The sequence below is a fragment of the Lactuca virosa genome, chromosome 9 (genome assembly GCF_052849685.1).
Source record: "Lactuca virosa cultivar CGN04683 chromosome 9, Lactuca_virosa_CGN04683_v6, whole genome shotgun sequence".
Lineage (NCBI taxonomy): Eukaryota > Viridiplantae > Streptophyta > Magnoliopsida > Asterales > Asteraceae > Lactuca > Lactuca virosa.
The window spans coordinates 31,413,523-31,434,143 of record NC_136434.1 but is presented as its reverse complement, the minus strand read 5'-3'; the positions used below and the strand labels follow the sequence as shown (position 1 = coordinate 31,434,143).

Sequence of the window (20,621 nt, the reverse complement as noted above, 5' to 3'; positions counted from 1 at the left end):
TTCATCTTACACCTAGATATGAAGTATTTTATATAAAATACGTGCTACGTGTAATTATATTAATTGTTTAATTGAGGTGATTGTTGAATTGATGTTTTATACAAGTTTTTAACTGTATATGTATTTTTATCTACAAATATGTTGGGTAAAACATGGGTTGATAGTTGATGTGTGATGAGATAAAATGACGAGAGACCTCGATGTGATTTGTGATCCAGTCATCTAGCGGAGTTTGGATGACGATCACGGACTTTCTAGACAGTCCAGTGGAAACGCTAGCAGGCCCGCAACCTGTAGGTGTTAATGAACTTGGGTGTTTATTCGCTGTACTCCATCCCCCTCATGGTTGCCTTTAGGACATGTATGGCTGAGGTAACCCCTTAGCAGTAGTGTTTATCCCGATGATATTCTTTAGGCTAGGTCCCTTGTGTTAAGTGTTTAGGGACGTAAAGTGAGGATAACGGGAAATGGGTAATCAGGGTTATTGTTGATTGATGAACTTAATAAGTTATTTATTACTGTGGGTTGAAAACCCTATATGCTCACCAGGCTCCCAAGCCTGACCCACTCAGCTTTTTATGTTACAGGTAGTGGACCCCGAGCATAGTCGGAGGACGATGAGAGATTTTTGGATTATAGGCCAGTAGTTGTAAATAACTGTTGAAAGGCTTATAATGTCTTGTTTATGTTTTTGATCTGTATCGGAACATGACATCCCGAGGTTTTGATATGAAATGAAATTATATATTTCTTAAAGAAAGGTTTTGACAAACTTTTATCATATTTTGTATTGGGGACCAATTCCGCAACATCTTTTAAAAAGATTTCTCTGATTTTATTTTAAAAAGCATAAATTAAACCGGTCTTTTCTGGCCGAGAAATTAGGGGATGTCACAGTTGGTATCAGAGCATTAGTTTAAGCGAACTAAGAAATTATAGGATTTCTAGACTTAAACTTAGAATGCTAAGTGATGATTGTGAGATGAGTGTCTACTATATTTTAGACACGAGCACTAGTTTATTTTAGGAAAGATGCCTAAAATGTTTTTATGTGCTAAATGTTATATGTTTGCCATATATGCCATTATTTCTTCGGATCTATGGTCTGTTGCCGACCGGATCTGGAAACCTTATGTGTGTAGGATTCTAAGCGTACGATTACGACATTAGAACTAACATGTAAACGTTTCGGAGTGATAAGGGAATTTAAATGCCTAACAAGGATAAAGACCTAAATTTGCCTTATTCGGTATATAGATTGTAATGGCAATAACTCGTAGTGGAGTTGCAAATGCAAACGGAAACAGGGATCAACAGCCTCAACCTCAAGTAGTTGAGCAAGTACCTGTTGTAGGAGCTGCACCTGAGCCAATGACGATGGCTGGGGTACAAGCAATGATACAAACGATGCTGGATCGCCAAATGGAAGAGACGAGGTGATTACTATAACAGAATAGGGAAGAAACTACGATACCTGTTGAACAGCCCGTATTGAATGAAGGGCAATCAGTAGGAGGGAACTATAGTGGGACTCTTGGTCAAGCCAACCCACCGATAGTTAGACAAAACAACCAGGATGGAGGAGTTGATGGAAGCGGATGCAAATACAAAGATTTCATGGCATCTAAACCACCATGTCTATCTGGAAGTCCGACACCGGTGGAAGTCATGAATTGGATCTCCGAAATAGAGACGATGTTTGAAAGTTGTGAGTGCAGCAACAAACAGAAGACCTCACTTGCAATTCCTCTGTTAAAGTCTGGTGTATTGAGCTGGTGGAAGCTACTAGCTGATTCGATGATCAAGGGAGAAGCTAGTAAGATGTCTTGGAGAGATTTTGTGGTACAACTGAAAATGCAGTACCGCTCTGAGCAGGATCTTCTGGAAATTAATAATGAGTTCCAGAATTTAAAGAAGGGGAAGATGAGCGTTACTGAATACGCTGCTAGTTTTATGGAAAAGATGAATCTCGTTCCTCATCTAGTTCCAACTGAACTCTCTAAGGTCAACAAGTTTGCCCTCGGATTACCAGCGGACTTTGGTCCGATGGTCAAGCAAGCAACCACTTTGAAAGCCGCCATCTGGGCTGCTAAGAATGTTGAGGTTCAGATCAGAGAGAAGGGTCTGGAGAGGGCAGAAGTTGGTGAAAAGAGAAAGTTTGAAGGGACTTCAGGTTCCAACAAGAAAAACAAATTTTCTAAGTCTAAGAAGTTTGTAGGAGGAGGAGGTGAAGTGAAATGGTGTGAGAAGTGCAAGAAAAAGCACTTTGGGAAATGTAGTGAGGGGGTGACTTGCTACAAATGTGGAAAGACTGGGCATTATGCCAACGTGTGTCCGTCCGACAAGAGGGTATGTTTTGAGTGCCGTGAAGAAGGGCATGTTTTTAAAGACTGTCCAAAAAGGAAGGATGCAGCAAAGCCCAATCTACCACCAAAGCCGAAGGCGAGAGCCTTTCAGATGACACTTGAGGCTGCAAAAGAAGAAGTCAATGTTGCTTCAGGTACCTTTCTCGTAAACGAATTGCCTGCCCAAATTTTGTTTGATTCTGGAGCCAATTACTCCTTTATTTCGCATGAATTTGGTAGAAAACTAGTTTTGCCTGTAGATAGACTAGTTAATGCTATAATAGTCGAGATTGCTAGTGGCAAGTTTGTACCTGTTAGCCATCGTATGAAAAACATCCTCATTGACTTGGATGGGAATAACTTCCACGAGGAATTATTGCCTATCGAGTTAAATGGATTCGACATAGTTTTAGGAATGGATTGGCTTAGCGCCAATGACGCCGAAATATTGTGTAGGAAGAAGATAGTAAAAGTAAACCCGCCAGGGAGAGAGTCGTTTATGGTGTATGGAGACAAACGTAGAGTAAACTCTGGAATCATTTCCTTAATGAAAACCAGAAAGTGTTTGGCCAAGGGATGTACATCATATCTAGCGTTCGTGATCGATGCTCAGAAGGAAAAGAAGGAGGTGCAAAATATTCCGGTGGTGTGTGATTATCCGGAAGTCTTTCCCAAAGATCTTCCCGGATTACCCCCTGATCGACAAGTAGAATTTCGTATCGACTTGTTACCAGGAACGACGCCGATAGCAAAAGCACCGTATCGATTAGCACCAACAGAGATGAAAGAACTTATGACACAACTTCAGGAGTTATTGGACAAAGGTTTCATTCAACCTAGTTCATCGCCCTGGGGAGCCCCTGTGTTGTTTGTAAAGAAGAAAGACGGGAGCATGAGAATGTGCATCGATTACAGAGAGCTGAACAATGCGACGATAAAGAACAAGTATCCGTTGCCGATGATCGATGACCTGTTCGACCAGTTGCAAGGCTCGAGCTATTTCTCAAAGATCGATCTTAGGTCGGGATACCATCAACTAAAGGTGAGAGAGCAGGATATCGAGAAGACTGCGTTCAGAACAAGATATGGACACTATGAATTTTTGGTTATGTCGTTCGGACTAACCAATGCCCCAGCAGCTTTCATGGATTTGATGAACAGGGTTTGTAAATCATACCTTGGTAAATCCGTGATAGTATTCATATACGATATCTTGATCTATTCGAAAAGCAAGCAGGAGCACGAAAAACATCTGCGTGAGGTGCTAGAAGTTTTGAAAAAGGAGAAGCTGTATGCAAAGTTCTCCAAATGTGAATTTTGGATTCAAGAAGTCCAATTTTTAGGTCATGTGGTTAACCAAGAAGGAATAATGGTTGACCCAGCAAAGATTGAAGCTGTAATGAAGTGGGAACAACCAAAAAGTCCTACGGAGATTCGAAGCTTTTTAGGATTAGCCGGATATTATCGCCGATTTATCCAAGGCTTTTCTTCGATTGCTACTCCATTAACAACTTTGACCCACAAAGGAGCTACTTATGCTTGGAATGAGAAGCATAAGGAAGCCTTTGAAAAGTTAAAGAAGAGATTGTGTGAAGCACCGATTCTTTCGTTACCGGAAGGAGTTGATGACTTCGTAGTCTATAGTGATGCCTCTGGAGTTGGGTTAGGATGTGTTCTGACCCAAAGGGATAAAGTGATAGCGTATGCATCGAGGCAATTGAAAGAACATGAAAAGAACTACCCCACTCATGATCTGGAGTTGGCAGCGGTAGTATTCGCCTTAAAGATATGGAGGCACTATCTTTATGGTACTAAATGCAAACTTTTCACTGATCATAAGAGTCTTCAATATCTATTTAATCAGAAGGAATTGAACATGAGGCAACGGTGCTGACTGGAATTACTCAAGGACTACGACTGTGAGATACTTTACCACCCTGGTAAAGCAAATGTTGTTGCTGATGCTCTCAGTCGGAAGGTGAATCTTGAAAAGAAAAGGCCAAGAGCGTTGAGAATTGAAGTTGTCTCGACAATTGTTGAAAGTATAAAGAAAGCTCAAGAGGAAGCTTTACAGAAAAATGACCGGAAGGAGGAACGTTTGGGTAAAACGTTGGTGTTTGATACAAACGGCCAGGGATTGAAGGTATTCAAAGATAGGATTTGGGTACCTAGGACGGGAGGAGTAAGAGGTCTTCTGATGGAAGAAGCTCACAAAACCATGTACTCGATTCATCCCGGCAGTACGAAAATGTATAAGGATCTAAAACCCTATTATTGGTGGCCGACGATGAAGCTCGATGTTGCTAAGTATGTGGCCGAGTGTGTAACTTGTGCTAGGGTTAAGGCACAACATCAGAAACCGTACGGGAGTTTAGAACCTTTACCTGTACCCATGGATAAATGGGAGGACATTACCATGGATTTTGTGACTAAACTGCCCAGAACAAGGAACGATCACGACATGATTTGGGTGGTCGTTGATCGCTTCACTAAGAGTGCGCATTTCATAGCCGCTAACGAGAAATGGTCTATGGATAAACTTGCGAATTCTTATGTGAAGGAAATTGTGAGGCTTCACGGTGTTCCGTTAACGATTGTATCCGATCGTGATAGCCGTTTTACCTCAAGGTTTTGGAGAAGTCTACAAGAGGAATTGGGTACCAAGTTGTGTTTGAGTACAGCTTACCATCCTCAAACCGATGGTCAAAGCGAACGAACGATTCAAACATTGGAGGATATGCTGAGAGCATGTACCCTAGAATTCCAAGGTAACTGGGATGAACACTTACCTCTAGTAGAATTTTCCTATAATAATAGTTTCCACTCAAGCATCAAGATGGCACCTTATCACGCTTTGTATGGGGAAAAGTGTCGAACGCCGTCATGTTGGCTGGAAGCTGGGGAAAAGCAGTTTATGGGACCTGAAATAGTCCATCAGACTGCTGAAAAGTTAAAAGTGATAAGGGAAAGGATGTTAGCTGCTCAAGATCGACAAAAGAGTTATACTGACAAGAAAAGACAACCGATATCCTTCGAAGTTGGAGATTCGGTTTTACTTAAAGTCTCGCCGTGGAAGGGACTTATAAGATTTGGTAAAAGGGGAAAGTTGAGTCCAATGTTTATTGGATCATTTAAAGTTCTTCAGAGAATCGGGAATCAAGCTTACAAACTAGGATTACCGGAAGAACTGGAGGGTATTCATAACACATTTCATGTGTGTTATTTGAGAAAGTTCACGGGAGATGTGCCCGACATAATTCTCATTTCTGAATTAAGGTTGGATGAAAACAAGAGGTTGATTGAAGAACCTGAGGCAATCGTTGACCGTAAGACTAAGAAGCTGAGACGCAAGATGGTCGATTTAGTGCTGGTGCGTTGGAAACATACGAATGGGCCAAATCTCACCTGGGAGACGGAGAGTGACATGATGAGTCGCTACCCGCATTTGTTTGCTTATGTGTGATTCCGGGGACGGAATCATCCTAAGGGGGAGAGAATTGTAATTCCCGTGTTTCTAGGCTAGGCATTAATATTGACATTATAGTCTAGGTTAACCTTTGTAACTCATTTTAAAGAAATGAAAAGGAATTATGTGAATATTATGTGAATTATGTGTTTTATGCTTAATTATTAGGGTTTAATTAATTAAGAATAAAAATAAGCGTCAAAAATAAAAATTAGATAAAGCCGATATCTATTAAGAAACTTGTAGTGGGCGTGACAAGGATTACGGATATATAAAGAATGCCGAAATCCGAGTTATAACGAAGAAATTATGACCTGTCGAAGTTTCGCGACAAAACCGGCACAGGGCCGAATGTCGTAAAAAGTGAGTTTTTGATAAACTACTTTTTAGCCTTAGTGATCTAAATGAAACTCGTAGTGTTCGTTAAACCGAGAGTAGGTATAGAAAGAACGCCCAGATCTGACTTCGTATGAGGAAGTTATGATTTTTCGAAGTTTCAGCTTAGCAGTAGACAACAAAAAACTCGAATTTTAGATCGAGTGATTTTTAGCCAACGCGACCTAAACGAGAATCGAAGGTCTTGTCAATAGTAGCGCAACGGTAAAAAGACAGACGAAAACGGACGTCGGATGAAGAAGTTATGAATTTTTAACGGATTTCCTGTCCCGGTCTGTTAAAAATAATAATTTGAAAATTAAAGTCAAAATTAGCCGACGAAATCTAAACAAAAGTTGTAGAGCATAATTTTACCTACACGTGCATATAAAGAACGTCAAAAACGGAGCTCGTATGCGACAGTTATGGATTTTAGAAGTTTTGGCGCTAAAACCGATAAATTTCGCATAGGTGGCTTCGGCCACGTCACCTTCGCTTAGAACATGCCACGTGTCCGAAATTTTGGCTGAGTCATCCAAGCTGCTGAGTCATCCGAAGTGGTCCACTAGGAGTCCGACGCGTGTCCCATTCCTCGTGTCTGAGTCTCGCAGGAGGAGCCACGTCCGAAGCCTCGGACTAGACCGCGGTCCAATCAGAGGTCGACACCGAGCCCCTCGCACGCGCAGCCCATGTGCGAGCCACCTGCGCACCCTCGCCCAGCAGCTGCCACGTACCCTCGCCTGATGACTCCTTCTTTCTAAGACCGACTTCGGACCCCTATAAATAATAGGGCATACGAGCCTTCTCGGATACATTTGGGAATTTGCCACTTTTAGCCCCTTTCTTCATATTTTCTTCATATTAACATCCCCCAAAGCCCCGGTATCGATTATAACCCCCGGAATACGCCACGAAGAGCCCGGGAAGCCCGAAAAATTTATCTTTTCGGTTTCGAAGCCCGACCCTCGTAGAGCCCGGTTTCTAAATAAAACTCCCGGTTTTATTAGAAACGAACGTTTTAGGAAACGGATTGCTGCCCGATTTTCATCAAATCATGTGAGTGTATAGTCACCTTCATCTTACACCTAGATATGAAGTATTTTATATAAAATACGTGCTACGTGTAATTTTATTAATTGTTTAATTGCGGTGACTGTTGAATTGATGTTTTATACAAGTTTTTAACTGTATATGTATTTTTATCTACAAATATGTTGGGTAAAACATGGGTAGATAGTTGATGTGTGATGAGATAAAATGATGAGAGGCCTCGATGTGATTTGTGATCCAGTCATCTAGCGGAGTTTGGATGACAACCACAGACTTTCTAGACAGTCCAGTGGAAACGCTACCAGGCCCGCAACCTGTAGGTGTTAATGAACTTGGGTGTTTATTCGCTGTACTCCACCCCCTCATGGTTGCCTTTAGGACATGTATGGCTGAGGTAACCCCTTAGCAGTAGTGTCCATCCCGATGATATTCTTTAGGCTAGGTCCCTTGTGTTAAGTGTTTAGGGACGTAAAGTGAGGATAACGGGAAATGGGTAATCAGGGTTATTGTTGATTGATGAACTTAATAAGTTATTTATTACTGTGGGTTGAAAACCCTATATGCTCACCAGGCTCCCAAGCCTGACCCACTCAGCTTTTTATGTTACAGGTAGTGGACCCCGAGCATAGTCGGAGGACGATGAGAGATTTTTGGATTATAGGCCAGTAGTTGTAAATAACTGTTGAAAGGCTTATAATGTCTTGTTTATACTTTTGATCTGTATCGGAACATGACATCCCGAGGTTTTGATATGAAATGAAATTATATATTTCTTAAAGAAAGGTTTTGACAAACTTTTATCATATTTTGTATTGGGGACCAATTCCGCAACATCTTTTAAAAAGATTTCTCTGATTTTATTTTAAAAAGCATAAATTAAATCGGTCTTTTTTGGCCGAGAAGTTAGGGGATGTCACACAAACTGAAGTAAGAGCTGGATCTACACTTCCTTCCTTGATCCTTGCTTCCAATCCTCCAAGATGTACACTCCAAATGAACCTTTATCTTCACAAAGCTCAAGAAATGAAGTTAGGTGGCTAGGGTTCCGTTTATGGACTTGAGAGGGTAGTAAGGGGGCTGGGTGAGAGGCCTCATGTTCTTTAAATAGGGTACAAGGCCCGAATTTAGGGTTTCCCAAACGCTGACCAACTCGTCGAGTTGGTCCTCCGACTCGTCGAGTCGGTCACTTAATCCGTGACTTAAAAATCCGCTCCTACTCGTCGAGTTCCTCCCTGGACTCGATGAGTAGACCTCTTGACTTGGAGCTTTTCTTTCTTTTCTTGACCTTCTGGATTCCGGGTGTTACAAACTACTAGTGTATGAATTTTTCCTTAGGGAATCCATTCAAACTGGTTATACACAGTGGCAGACAAGACATAATGTTAGGGGTATCACACATGATTTTAGGGGTAGTTCGTCGGAAAATTTACATTATGCCGAAAAGTTCCCCAAAAAATTTACATTGCTGCTAATTTTGAGGGGTTGCATCGACTACTCTAAGAACCCCCTATGTTCGCCCGTGGTGATACACATCATTTCCTACTCGGCCATTTTGAGAAGCCAGGGATGAAAGAAGGTCATTTGACAAGACATTAGTTGTTGTGGGTGCATTGGTTTTAAAGCTGGGTTTTGTAATTTTGACATAAATGCATACAAACACTATCGGTTTGGAAATCATGTGTGAAATTTTAGACAGTTACAAATGACTACATATTGGCCATCTGCTACCTATTTCACGTGGCAATGGTTTTAACATTGTGAAACAGAAGACCACGATGTCCACAACCACATGTTTGTCACCTTTTGACACTTCAACCGGTGATGTTCAACTATTAAACCACTTGTCGGCCACCTGGAGATGGCGACCAAGTATTGGTTTTCAACTAATATGTTTTCTTTAAATACATGATTTTAGTCTTTTTAGGGCTAATTTTAATCTTTTCTCTTTGGCGTTTTTTGAAGACAAATTTGGTTTTGTTTTATTTATTTATTTATTTCATTTTGGTCAAGTGTAAGTGATTTGTAAAACCATTTGATTGTTGGTCAATAATATAACTCGTCGGTTTTCCTTGTGGATGCACACAATCACCCCGAATGTAGAACCACATTAAATGCTTATGTCTCGTGGCATTGTATTCTAGATCTGAAAGTGTGATCCTCAACTACTACTCAGTTTTAAGATTATTAACTCCGTGACTTTGTTTTCATGTGTTTGTGAAGAAGAAGATAAGAATGATTGGGGTTTATGACAATGGCTAGGATTAGGGATGAGCAAAGGAACCGACCCGAACCGGACCCGGGAACCGAAGTCGGCCGAAATTAAGAACCGAACCGGATCGCCGGTTCTACCGGTTCCCGGTTCCTACCAGTTCTTGTCGTGTCTTCAATATTGGAACCGATCCTCGAGAAATAGCAACACACGGTTTCGGTTTTTGCCGGTTCCACCGGTTCCGGCTCTACCGGTTCCTAGTTCCAAAAATCCACAAAAATATTGTCCCGGTCCCAGCCCGATCGATTCTATCCGGTTCCGGTTCCGGTACCGGTTTCGACCGGTTCCCCGGTCCAAATGCTCATCCCTAGCTAGGATGGCGTGGTGCTTTGGGTATTGTCGCTAATATCAACTACCATGTGAAATCTACTAAATTTGTCAAACTAAGGCTTAATGGTGTGGTGATTGTTTTTTCAATGGTAAAAGTGTGACACATAGATGCCATAAAGGATTTTACCATTTTTGCCACAATTTGCCTATGAATAGGGTGTGATGATATTTTTACCTTTGAAATAAATAAAAAAACTTAAATTTGCAATGACCAACTAGGAAACAAAAAAATGTTTACCATTAAGATTTGTCATTGGTGAAAGTTCACCATTGAAATTTACCATTGGCAAAAAAAGAAAAAGGTTGGGATGTGGTATTCACCGTCGACAAAATTGCCACATAAGGCCTAAACCTTCTAAGTTAACTACTTAGGCTGGTGAGTGTGGTGTCACACTTGCCACGGTTCATATCAGCGCCACATCATATTTGCCACACTGCATGCCACATTTGCCATTTAGAAGGCGTGGGTTGCCACATTTGTAATTCTTTCTTTTTTTAATTTTTTGTAAATTAATTATATTAAAAATAATTAATTTAAACAAGTTATTTTAAAACTAAAGAGTATTATAATAATTAACTTATATTTTTGGGATATAATAATAATTAACTTAAATAGAAGGGATTTATTTAAATTAATAAAGAGTATTAAACATTAAATGAAAGGAAATAAATCTAAATGTTAATTCTTATAAAGTTAAAGGGTAAATATAGTATTTTTATTTTAAGTTTGGGTAAAAAGTGTATCAAAAAAGAATTTTCAGGGATCATTATTGTAACTTTCAGTTCAAAAAGTGTTTCTCTCTCGGTAGATATATACCGACTTATATTGCCGAGTGTTTGCCATGGACACGGAGAGCAGTGTTCACCGAAGTCATGTCAGCTTTGTCAAACTCTTTGCTGAACCACACCCACCAGCCTTATTACCGTTCTAAAACAAAGTTCCTAAAACGGAAAAATTAATTAGTTAACACGGACTCTGGGATTTTGACGCAATTAAAAGGTTTAAATGAAAATCTATGTAAAACATAAAGTTTTCATAAATTTCCAAATATAAAACTACCAATCACTTTCATTTTTTAAAATTGAACAGATGTAGAGGCGGAGCTAAGAGAGGGCCAGGGGGGGCCATGGCCCCCCTGATTTTTGGCATTCTAATACATATGTTATATATATAATAATAGATTTATCAGTTTCCTAACGTCTTGGCCCCTGCGATGTATTATATATAGTAAGGATACTCCGTAATTGAAAAAATTATTTAAAAAAGTAATTAACTATGAATATTAAATAATCAGCAAATCGGTTATCTTCGATTATTACGCACGATAAATCGGTTCCAACAGAAGCCAGAAGTTTGATGAAAAAAATCAATAACAATTCTAATAAAACTAAGATACTGAACTGATTTTAGGAAACTAGACTCTATAAAAGAAAACAAACAACAAATTTAACATCCAAATTATTCACAAGATAAGAGATCATCAAATTTGCTTTTGCCGGAAATCATACCCACCACCGGAGTGCTCATCCGTTTGAGTCGCCCAAAAATCCACCGCCTAAGTTAGCACAGGAAAAAACCCATTGCCGGAAAACGTACCCATTGGGTCTCCGGTTGACACCGCCCTTGCTGATTTCTGTTACTCCGACCAACATTGCCTTGATATCTTCTGTGTTTCCGACCACAAATCGCTACAGTACCAGCCACTGCCGCCGCCGGAATGCTTAAGTGACGCCCTTTCTGACTTCTGCGTCTCCGGCCACCGATAGATCGATCTCCGACTAGACGGTGCGACTCTTCAATCTCTCCGATCGGCTATCCCCTTGTAAGCTTCTTGGTTCTCTCTCCAGTCTCCTTCTTTCTTTCTCTTTCTCTCTCTATAATATCATAAGGACGTTTGTGTTTCTCTTTCTATAATGTTGATGTTTGAAACTAATATCTTCTGTATTAGCTGTCAAATTATAATTTTTAATTGATTACTACTATTAGCTGTCAAATTAATAGGCTATAATTTTTAATTGTATAATACTATTATCTATCATTTGTTTTTTGATAAAACCTTTTAGAATAAGTCTTGTTTTTTAATTGTATAATACTATTATCTATCATTTTCAATGAGTCTTGTTAAAACAAGGCTACGAAATAAAATGGAAGATGAATTTTTGAACAATTCGTTGGTTTTATACTTCGAAAAGGAGCTTGCAGAAAAGATTACTTTAGAGACGATTGTGCAAGACTTTAAAGACGTTAAATATCGACGGATTCCACTTTAATGAGCGATGTTAGAATATTTTATATTAATTTTTTTGTTTGATTTTTTATATTTTATGACGTTGAATCGAATAAATATATTTTAGTGCTTCTTTTAAAAATTTAGTTTCGGCCCCCCGGTATAACTTTTCGTGTTCCGCTCCTGAACAGATGTCAGGAAAACATAATTTATTACAAGAAATCAAGACATTACAAAACATTTGGTACAGTACATACGGATGGATTCAAATAATTGGGGTTTTAAGGAGTCAAAGTTTTTATTTTATTTTATTGATGAACATAAATAGATCACTTATTATATTTTTTTTATATATACGGGTTACTTGATTTACTTCAATAAAATTCGCATTATAGGCTGGACATTTACCCTTAATAATTTTGTAAAGGCTAATTATATAATTCTATTCTATTAATCCATACAATAATCACTATAAAAAACGAATAAAATGCCCCATAAATATCAAAACACCTTATGGATAAAACGTAAACTTAAATTGTTTTATATTTAAAACTGCGAGAAAATTTTACTAAAACAGGAAAAGCCAGCGAGGAGCTGGAAAGAGTACATACACAGAAAAAGAAAGAAAAACAGACAGGACAACCACACTACACTTCTTCAAGAGTGGGCTATTTGTGAGCAACACCACCCATTAAATTAGTTGAAAACTACAATTATAATAAGTGAAGACTCAAAATATGTATACTAACTCCAGAACCAATTGATCAAAAAATTCCAAATCGAAATCAACATTTGCACCTTCTTTCAACACCCCATTTGACTTCTTCTTTGATCCATCATGTTCTAATAATTTCCTCCTAGAATCCGATCTTGAATCTCCTTTACCTGAAATTGTTCATCTAAATCATCATCAACAAACGTTTTATTCGAATTCATGATCTGGGAATTCAACAAAATCAAGAACAGAAACCGTGATTCAATTTCCAGAGTCAAATTCTGTGAATTGGGACAAATTAATGATCACTCCTCACCTTTACATCCTGCTTCGAGACCAAGGATGAAGAATTTTCTTTTTTCAAGCTCTAAAACCATTGGTGTTTTACTGATGGATTGGCTTCTGGAATTGGAATTTCTGTGATCTTGTTGACGATGAACTGAAGTAATCCTTTGTGGGATTGACTCCAGTCCCATTAGCTTCGCCACGATTCCGGGATTATATGAAGTGCAACGAAGCTCTGTTGATTCCTTGATGCGGTGGTGCTGTGTGGCAGCAAGACCACGGAAGCAGGACAGGCGGCGTAGAACTCCGGGAAGACAGCAGCCGGTGGCATGTTTGAAATTGGATAATCGGGTTTCAGATCGAAAGAATTTCATGGTGGTTTGATGATTACAATTGAATTCAGAGTAGTAATGATTTGAAAACTGAAAGGAAAAGAGATGTAAAGAAAGAATACCAGAAAAGGGAACAGGGAAAAAAAGTGTGGCGGGATATTCATTTGAATGTTGAGGGAAAGTACTTTAATTTATGTTTTTATGATCCTCTATATTGTATATTGAAAAAAAATCTTTATTCAATTATGGTGTTATATTATATCGTAATTATGCGTTAATTTGTTTAACTTTAAAAAATGTAATTTTTTTTGAAAACGACATGTAAGACTATAAGGATTTATGTAATTAGGTTATGAGACTATGCGTATGTATAATAAAATAATAGTTTCGGTTACCTAATATAGAAATTGATTTTTGTAATTAATCAAGCATTTTACCAATATAGAAATTGAATTTTGTTATTAGTTGAGGCTTTTATCTTATGAGTTTATAAGACATGACGCTAAATAGTAAATATTGATTTTAAAAGTATGTTCCCATTTTTTTACTGAAAATGTGCCTTTTCATTTTTGTGCAACAATAACATAAAATATCAATATCAATACATGTAATATTTTGATTCTACTCACGTTAACCGAGTATCTTAAACATGATTATGAGACTTTTACGTACTTAACAAAGTATTTGCATATTAATCGTTTGAAAATTATTAACAATAGTTGAGATTTTAATATCTTTTTTTTTTCTTATAACTAATAGTGTAATTGGATATTTATACTAGCTAAAAGGGGTAACATCATTCATGGGAGTCTGCCATATCAAAAGAGCAATGAATGTGATGTACATACATGAAATGGGACCTCATTTACATTTACTCATGTAGTCAGTCATAATTCTCTTTTTCTCACTTATAGTAACAAAATAATTGCAAAAAGTATGAAACTTTGATCTCCCAGTTATAAGTTACAAGGACCAAAATTATAATTAATGCAAAATTAAAAACTACAAGATCCAAAACTGTAATCAAATAGGGAACATTATATGTTTTTTTAGACACTTAGAAAACTGAGAAGAAAATTCAAATGAAACTAAATTTTTTGGAAGTTGGGACAACTATAGGGAGGGAGATGCTTATTATGTCGACATGATATGTTTAAAAATAAATGCCCTTCTGAGGCATAAACATATATGCTAAAAAAACATGGCCTACAGATGGCATGTCAAAGATAATAAAGTCTTGCAAATACATATAATACACAAACAAGTTATTCAAAGAGGATAATAACCAACTATAGAATGTATAACATCTAATACACAAACAAGACCAAATACTTAAATGCCTAAATGGTTATATGTTAAGGTTTTACAAGCAAATGATATTATATAGGCAATTTATAGATCATCTTTTCTTAAACCCATATTTTTTCCGTTCATAAAACAGATCTGTTTTTGCACTACCTAAATTCACAATTTTTGGGCACCCATCTCGATCTTTCTCCTGTTGTGTGCACTCTTTACAATAGTATGCATCAGAAATGCCTACACCTCCACATATAACACAACGACCCTGAAATGAACCATAGTTGCACTCATCACACACACGTACAAGCGTGCAAGGACGCACATAAGAATCACATATCACACACTTTCCATCACATTTTTCACAAAGCCTTCCAATTGCAATTCCTGGCTGCTTTCGGCACATGATCAAATCAGGATGATGCTTCGCCATTCTTTCCTTTCCCTTACAATTTTTTTTTAAGTTATCACAACCTGCATTCAACAATAGTATCGTTTTTTATTATTATTAGAGTTCAACTTAATAACTACAAATCCAACAAACACAACAATTGGATTTTGATAATTATAACCAAAAGGATTTACAATCAAACATTATTTCCTCACCATACGAATCACAGGCACATCTTCACATCTGCAAAACGGATATTTTATTCAATCACATAAAAAATTCAACAAATTCCTACAATTTCGTCAAAAACTGCTTAATCTTTCCCAACCTCAACATGAAAAAATCATAAGATATGGAACCCTAGCAGAGCATCCATCCATAAAAAATAATACAGACGAAGAACTCAAAAACATTTTAAGCCAACTAAGATTCATACAACCACCTTTAAGAACACGCACGCATAAATAAAAATAAAGACAGAAACACGCAAGCTTATTAAACGAAAATCTAACCTGATGACAACTGAGACGCCCACGAAGAAACCCACCAGAAAGATGCACAACGAGTCGATGCATCTATTAAAACTGGATTCCTCTACAACCTTATAGAAGCAAGCAAACCGACATAAGGCCCAGATTCTAACAAGCCCAAAACATAAGGTATCTAAATATCAAAAACAAGTTATTTTATACTAGTATTTATATGTTATATTCACTAAAATGAAATGATAGGAAGGCATATAAATCCAATACTTTTGTTTTTAACTTCTATCGTAAAATAATTATGTATTTCGCCAAAAATTTCCCATGAATACATCCTTTTTCCTCTCTAATAAATAATGTATTTTTTGTCACTTGTCACACTCTCATTCAATTTGTCATATGCCATTTTTTGGTTATTTTGAATTAAATTTTTTTTCCACATGTCATTATATGAGTTTTTCTATTTTATTAAATTTCACATAATATTTTAATGTAATAATTACAATAAATGTAGTAATAAATGGATATTAATTTCACTAATAAACTTACATTTTTATTTCAAAATTCTCAAAATTAAAACTCATTAGTTTCTTTTATTTATTTAAATTATTTGTTTAAATTTAAAAGATAAAAAACATTTTCATTGTAATAAATTATTATTTTTCTTATTTTCTTATAAATTCAAAGTTCTCAAATATTTTGACATTTATATTTAACTTTTTTTTAATTAACTCATGTACTACATGAGTCTCACAACTAGTGAAGTAACATTTTTCGGTGAAAATAATATTGTTAAGACATTTACTTAATTTAGATTTCATATTTTGGCCAAAAAACTTTCCTATGTTGATAGGTTTTGTCCATGGACTTTCGTATATTAACATTTTCCATCCCTACTTTGTACAATGACATTTTCCACCATGTCAAATTTGGACAACAACATTTTCCACCATTTACCTTTCATACATCATTTTATAAGAATTAACGCTACTCCTCCAAGGTATATTTTATTTTTAAAACATGCGAAAAAAAGACTATAAAATAAAATTAACACTAAATCAAATTACGTCCCCCTCCCCGCAAATCATGCACATAGTAAACAAAATCTTGCTTACGTCCCCAAAAAGTAGGAAGAAAGCAATTTCTAGTATATACTAAGTTTTATGAAGTTTTATGAGTCAAAAGACTACAGACACAAATATATCAAGTAGGGTCGAATGAGCCTTCGAATTCTATACTAGTCATTGCAACCCGAGACACATATTAGAGCTCAAATTTTGGCTTTTGAGTTGCACATGGGTTACCGTTTTGTGCAACTCTGAGCCATGTCCCCTTAACAGTCAAGTTGGGGAGATCGACTAAAGCCAAACTAAAATTCTCAATTTACGACGAGCCAAAGCTCGGACCCGTTTCATTTTGGTGGTGGGCTTTTTAGTTTTTAGAAAGGTCGGTTAGGCCCAATGGCCCGTAGCCCGAGACAATAAATTTCTCATCCTTTAGTTCAGGATTCCATTCCATATAATAAACTACTAAAAACAATGTCCTTAAGAAACCAAGCTTTACAAAGCTACAAATACATTATACATCAAATGTTACGAGAGTCTATAAACAACGATACATTCGAGTTATTATCACACAATTAAAACAAAACCACAACCTAACAATACAATACAGCAACATATCATAAAAGCCATGCTGCTAACTCGTAATAACTTACTTAATTATACAACAATAACACCAATTTTTATCCCCGAATGACAACCCCAGGAGCCTGGATATCCATCGTCCTTGGCACATCATCAATCAAACTTGTCGCCAAATTCCCTGCAGCAGCAATAGAAGCCACCTTCTGCTGCTTATACGCATCGTTATGAACCCCTAATGCAGCCCTTCCTGATGGGTCAAGATTCTTTGCCCAAGATGCATCCCACTCGATTGCTTTCTCAGTACTACAAGCTATACTCGCTCCACCTGGAACAGTCAACTTTGCAGAATTCTGGAAAAAGGAAACGTGTAAAGATTCAAGGTACTTGACTTATTGCATGATGTACAAGTCATAAGAACTAAGAACAAAGAACTTGCCTGAGGGAAAAATCGCTCGAAGATCATTCTGTAGTAGTAGGCTTCTTTTGTGACTGGAGTGTTGAAAGGGAAGATATGTGCAGCGTTAAGCATCATCTTGTCTGTTACGTGGAGTTCAGCATGTGCTTTGAGTCCATCGATCCAGCTGTATCCGACTCCATCACTGAACTGTTCTTTCTGTCTGTATAAAATATGCTGTAGGTAGGAGATGATACATAACATGTTAAAAGGAGAAACTTAATTATGGTTCGAAACTCGAAACAGAGTTTATTTTTATAAAAAGATTGATTTTGGAGACCTTTGGCAAGTACGGGTGATCTTCATCGTCGAAAGCCCGTCGAAGAATCCATTTTTCAATCCGTTTTTCATCCATGTTGATCTGCAAATAAGTTCATGAAGCTTGTTGGTATCGTAAACTTTCAATTATAGGGGAAAAAAAAAGCTCTGTTCTTTACCATTTTCGCTTCAGGGTCTATGCTCATGGCAACGTTGATGAATTCTTTATCTAAAAATGGGACTCGAGCTTCCAAACCCCAAGCGGATGTTGACTTGTTTGCTCTCAAACAATCGTATTGGTGAAGTGCTTTTATCTGCGTTATGTAAATCACGATTCCGGCGAACTTAATTAACGACCTGATTAGGAAAAAAAATAAAAACTTAAGGGTTTGAGGGTCAACGATGAAGATACCTTGCGACAGGTTTCGCGATGGAGCTCTTCCTTGTTGGGTGCCTTGTGAAAGTACAAATACCCGCCAAAAATCTCGTCGGAGCCTTCACCGGAGATAACCATTTTCACCCCCAATGACTTGATCTTCCGTGACATCAGGAACATAGGTGTGCTAGCTCTGATTGTTGTCACATCGTATGTTTCGATATGGTAAATTACATCTTCAATTGCATCAATACCATCTTGTACAGTGAAGGTAAACTCGTGATGAACAGTTCCCAAATAATCAGCTACTTCTCTTGCTGCCTTGAGATCCGGTGAACCCTGTTTTATAGGTCAAAAAAGTGGAATCAGAAGAGTTCTAATCACTAATTCAAGTTTCCAAATGGAAAGAAAAGCTTTATGTTAGTATGTTACCTCTAAGCCGACACAGAAGGAATGAAGCTGAGCTCCCCACTGCTTAGCAGCTTTTGTGCCGGATAAATGACGGGCGGTGATAGATGCCACCAATGACGAGTCTAGCCCACCGGAGAGGAGAACTCCGAAGGGTACATCGGTCATTAATCTCTTGATCACGGCCTACAGTTCACGTTTATAGTTTTCTCAGTCATTTGATCGTGATATAAGTATAAAATTATATGTATGGAAAACATTAAAGAAAGAAATCTCACGTCTTCGAACGCACGCCTGAGAACGAGAGGATCATATGGCGTAGAAGGAATAGCTTCGGAGAACCATGGTGGGTTGTACCACCGCCGGAATCCGCCGGTTTTGCTAGAGTACAAGTGGCCCGGCGGAAACACCTCAAAGTGCTCGCAGTCGTCGTTCAAACCTTTTAGTTCAGACGAAATCCAAACGGAACCTGAACAAGAATAAGAACAAGAGGACTACTGTTACTAATTTACTCTATAATCAATGAAAAAAAAACAGTATGATCGAAAGCATTTGATAATCACCATCGAGTCCCCAACCAATGTAGAGCGAGGTGATCCCGATAGCATCACGAGCAGCAATGTAAGTGTTATCGCGTGTATCAAGTAAAACGAACGAAAACATTCCGTCCAACATATCGATGAAGTTTTCGCCATGTTCTTCGTACTACAAAACGTCAACAACCTCGATTACATTCAAATCCAAAATCTAAACCATAATTTTATAAAACAATTCGAAATTACTCACTAAATGCGCAATAACGTCACAATCACTCCCCGTTTTGAACTTGTGACCGGTCAAGCTTTCTCGGAGCTGCTCGTGGTTGTATATCTCACCGTTAACCTGCATTTCCGATCGAAATTAGAGCTAAAATTTAAGGGTTTGATAATCTAACAAACTGATTCATCGATCATTAATGTCACTCTACCCACCGTTACAACGATCGTTTCGTCTTCGTTATAGAGGGGTTGATCACCGGAAGCAGGATCGATGATGGCGAGACGTTGATGCGCCAGATAACAATCACCGTGCTGATATAACCCACTCCAATCTGGGCCACGGTGCTTCAATCTGTACAAAGTTCACATACATATAAACAACGTTGAGAAGATTTTTTGGTAATCGATTTCATCTCCTATGAGAATTTTGGTTTTTAAATAATATAAAATTAAGTATGGGAAACATGAACATGCCTGCGAGAGAGCTCGAGGACACGGACCCTTTTGGCCTGAGAGTCATCGGAGCAACCCAAGACGGCTAGTATTCCACACATGGCTACCGTACAAGTAACGATGCACAAATTACAAGCTTTGACGGCGAGAGAAAATTAAGGAGGTGAAGAGCGAAGAAGAAGAAGATGAGGAAAATGTGGAGGATGAGAGTGAATGAATTGGTAAGTTATGACGGTTTCATTCGCCGCTAATTTATAGACGGTTCCGGCGACTCCTTCATTCGTCTTTTTTTATTCAAATATCTTTATTTTATTTTATTTTATTTTTTAAGCGGCGACGTTTCTCACAGTTTTGGTCTTTTTATTTTATATTTTCGCTATGTATCGCGTTTAGAAGTACGTCACTAATTAGATAATTAGATTATTGACATATAGATGCTTATATCATTATCTCCGATGGTGAGCACTAAGCATATGCGATTTAAAGTTATTGTAGCTCGTCGTTTCATTGATTTTTTTGATGTTTAATTATTTTACATCTCCAAGGATAAATTTAATTAGATCATCATTATTTATCTAAAAGATTTTATAAATTTTTTCTATTTAATTAATATTATATATTATCTATCAATCCTCCTCCTCCTACCTAATAAATAAATAACTTTTTACCACATGTCCTCTTCTCCTTCGTTTCGACACATG

General features: G+C 37.7%; 2 protein-coding genes and 1 long non-coding RNA gene across 4 annotated transcripts; all 3 read right to left on the bottom strand.

The window, feature by feature from the left end:
• Window positions 1-12,581: 12,581 nt before the first annotated feature.
• Window positions 12,582-13,561, bottom strand: LOC145138839 (uncharacterized). The gene is made up of 2 exons (XR_013721757.1): window positions 13,095-13,561; window positions 12,582-12,948 (listed from the first exon to the last, which is right to left on the bottom strand). It is a non-coding gene; the product is annotated as an uncharacterized LOC145138839 (long non-coding RNA).
• Window positions 13,562-14,724: 1,163 nt separating this feature from the next.
• LOC145138567 (PHF5-like protein) lies at window positions 14,725-15,672 on the bottom strand. Of its 2 annotated transcripts, XM_079072632.1 has the most exons (3): window positions 15,598-15,672; window positions 15,301-15,328; window positions 14,725-15,168 (listed from the first exon to the last, which is right to left on the bottom strand). In XM_079072632.1, exon 3 carries the CDS (start codon window positions 15,125-15,127, stop codon window positions 14,795-14,797), a length of 333 nt encoding a protein of 110 aa, XP_078928758.1. In that variant the 5' UTR covers window positions 15,128-15,168; window positions 15,301-15,328; window positions 15,598-15,672; the 3' UTR covers window positions 14,725-14,794. The 2 variants fall into 2 exon arrangements, with proteins under 2 accessions (XP_078928758.1, XP_078928759.1); XM_079072633.1 differs by lacking the exon at window positions 15,301-15,328 and having other exon boundaries at window positions 15,598-15,651.
• A 1,439-nt stretch (window positions 15,673-17,111) lies between these two features.
• Window positions 17,112-20,152, bottom strand: LOC145136718 (asparagine synthetase [glutamine-hydrolyzing]). Its single transcript, XM_079070827.1, has 11 exons — window positions 19,942-20,152; window positions 19,681-19,819; window positions 19,496-19,591; window positions 19,273-19,414; window positions 18,988-19,178; window positions 18,734-18,895; window positions 18,338-18,640; window positions 18,105-18,239; window positions 17,948-18,028; window positions 17,650-17,844; window positions 17,112-17,563 (listed from the first exon to the last, which is right to left on the bottom strand). Exons 1-11 carry the CDS (start codon window positions 20,019-20,021, stop codon window positions 17,312-17,314), a joined length of 1,776 nt encoding a protein of 591 aa, XP_078926953.1. The 5' UTR covers window positions 20,022-20,152; the 3' UTR covers window positions 17,112-17,311.
• Between the last annotated feature and the right edge of the window lie 469 nt (window positions 20,153-20,621).

Coding starts and splice junctions, on each gene's coding strand:
- LOC145138567 (XM_079072632.1), bottom strand. CDS start 15,127: ATGGCGAAGCATCATCCTGATTTGATCATGTGCCGAAAGCAGCCAGGA.
- LOC145136718 (XM_079070827.1), bottom strand. CDS start 20,021: ATGTGTGGAATACTAGCCGTCTTGGGTTGCTCCGATGACTCTCAGGCC. Junction 18,896..18,987: donor TCAGGCGTGCGTTCGAAGAC/GTGAGATTTCTT, acceptor CGTGAACTGTAG/GCCGTGATCAAGAGATTAAT. Junction 18,641..18,733: donor CCTTCTGTGTCGGCTTAGAG/GTAACATACTAA, acceptor CCTATAAAACAG/GGTTCACCGGATCTCAAGGC.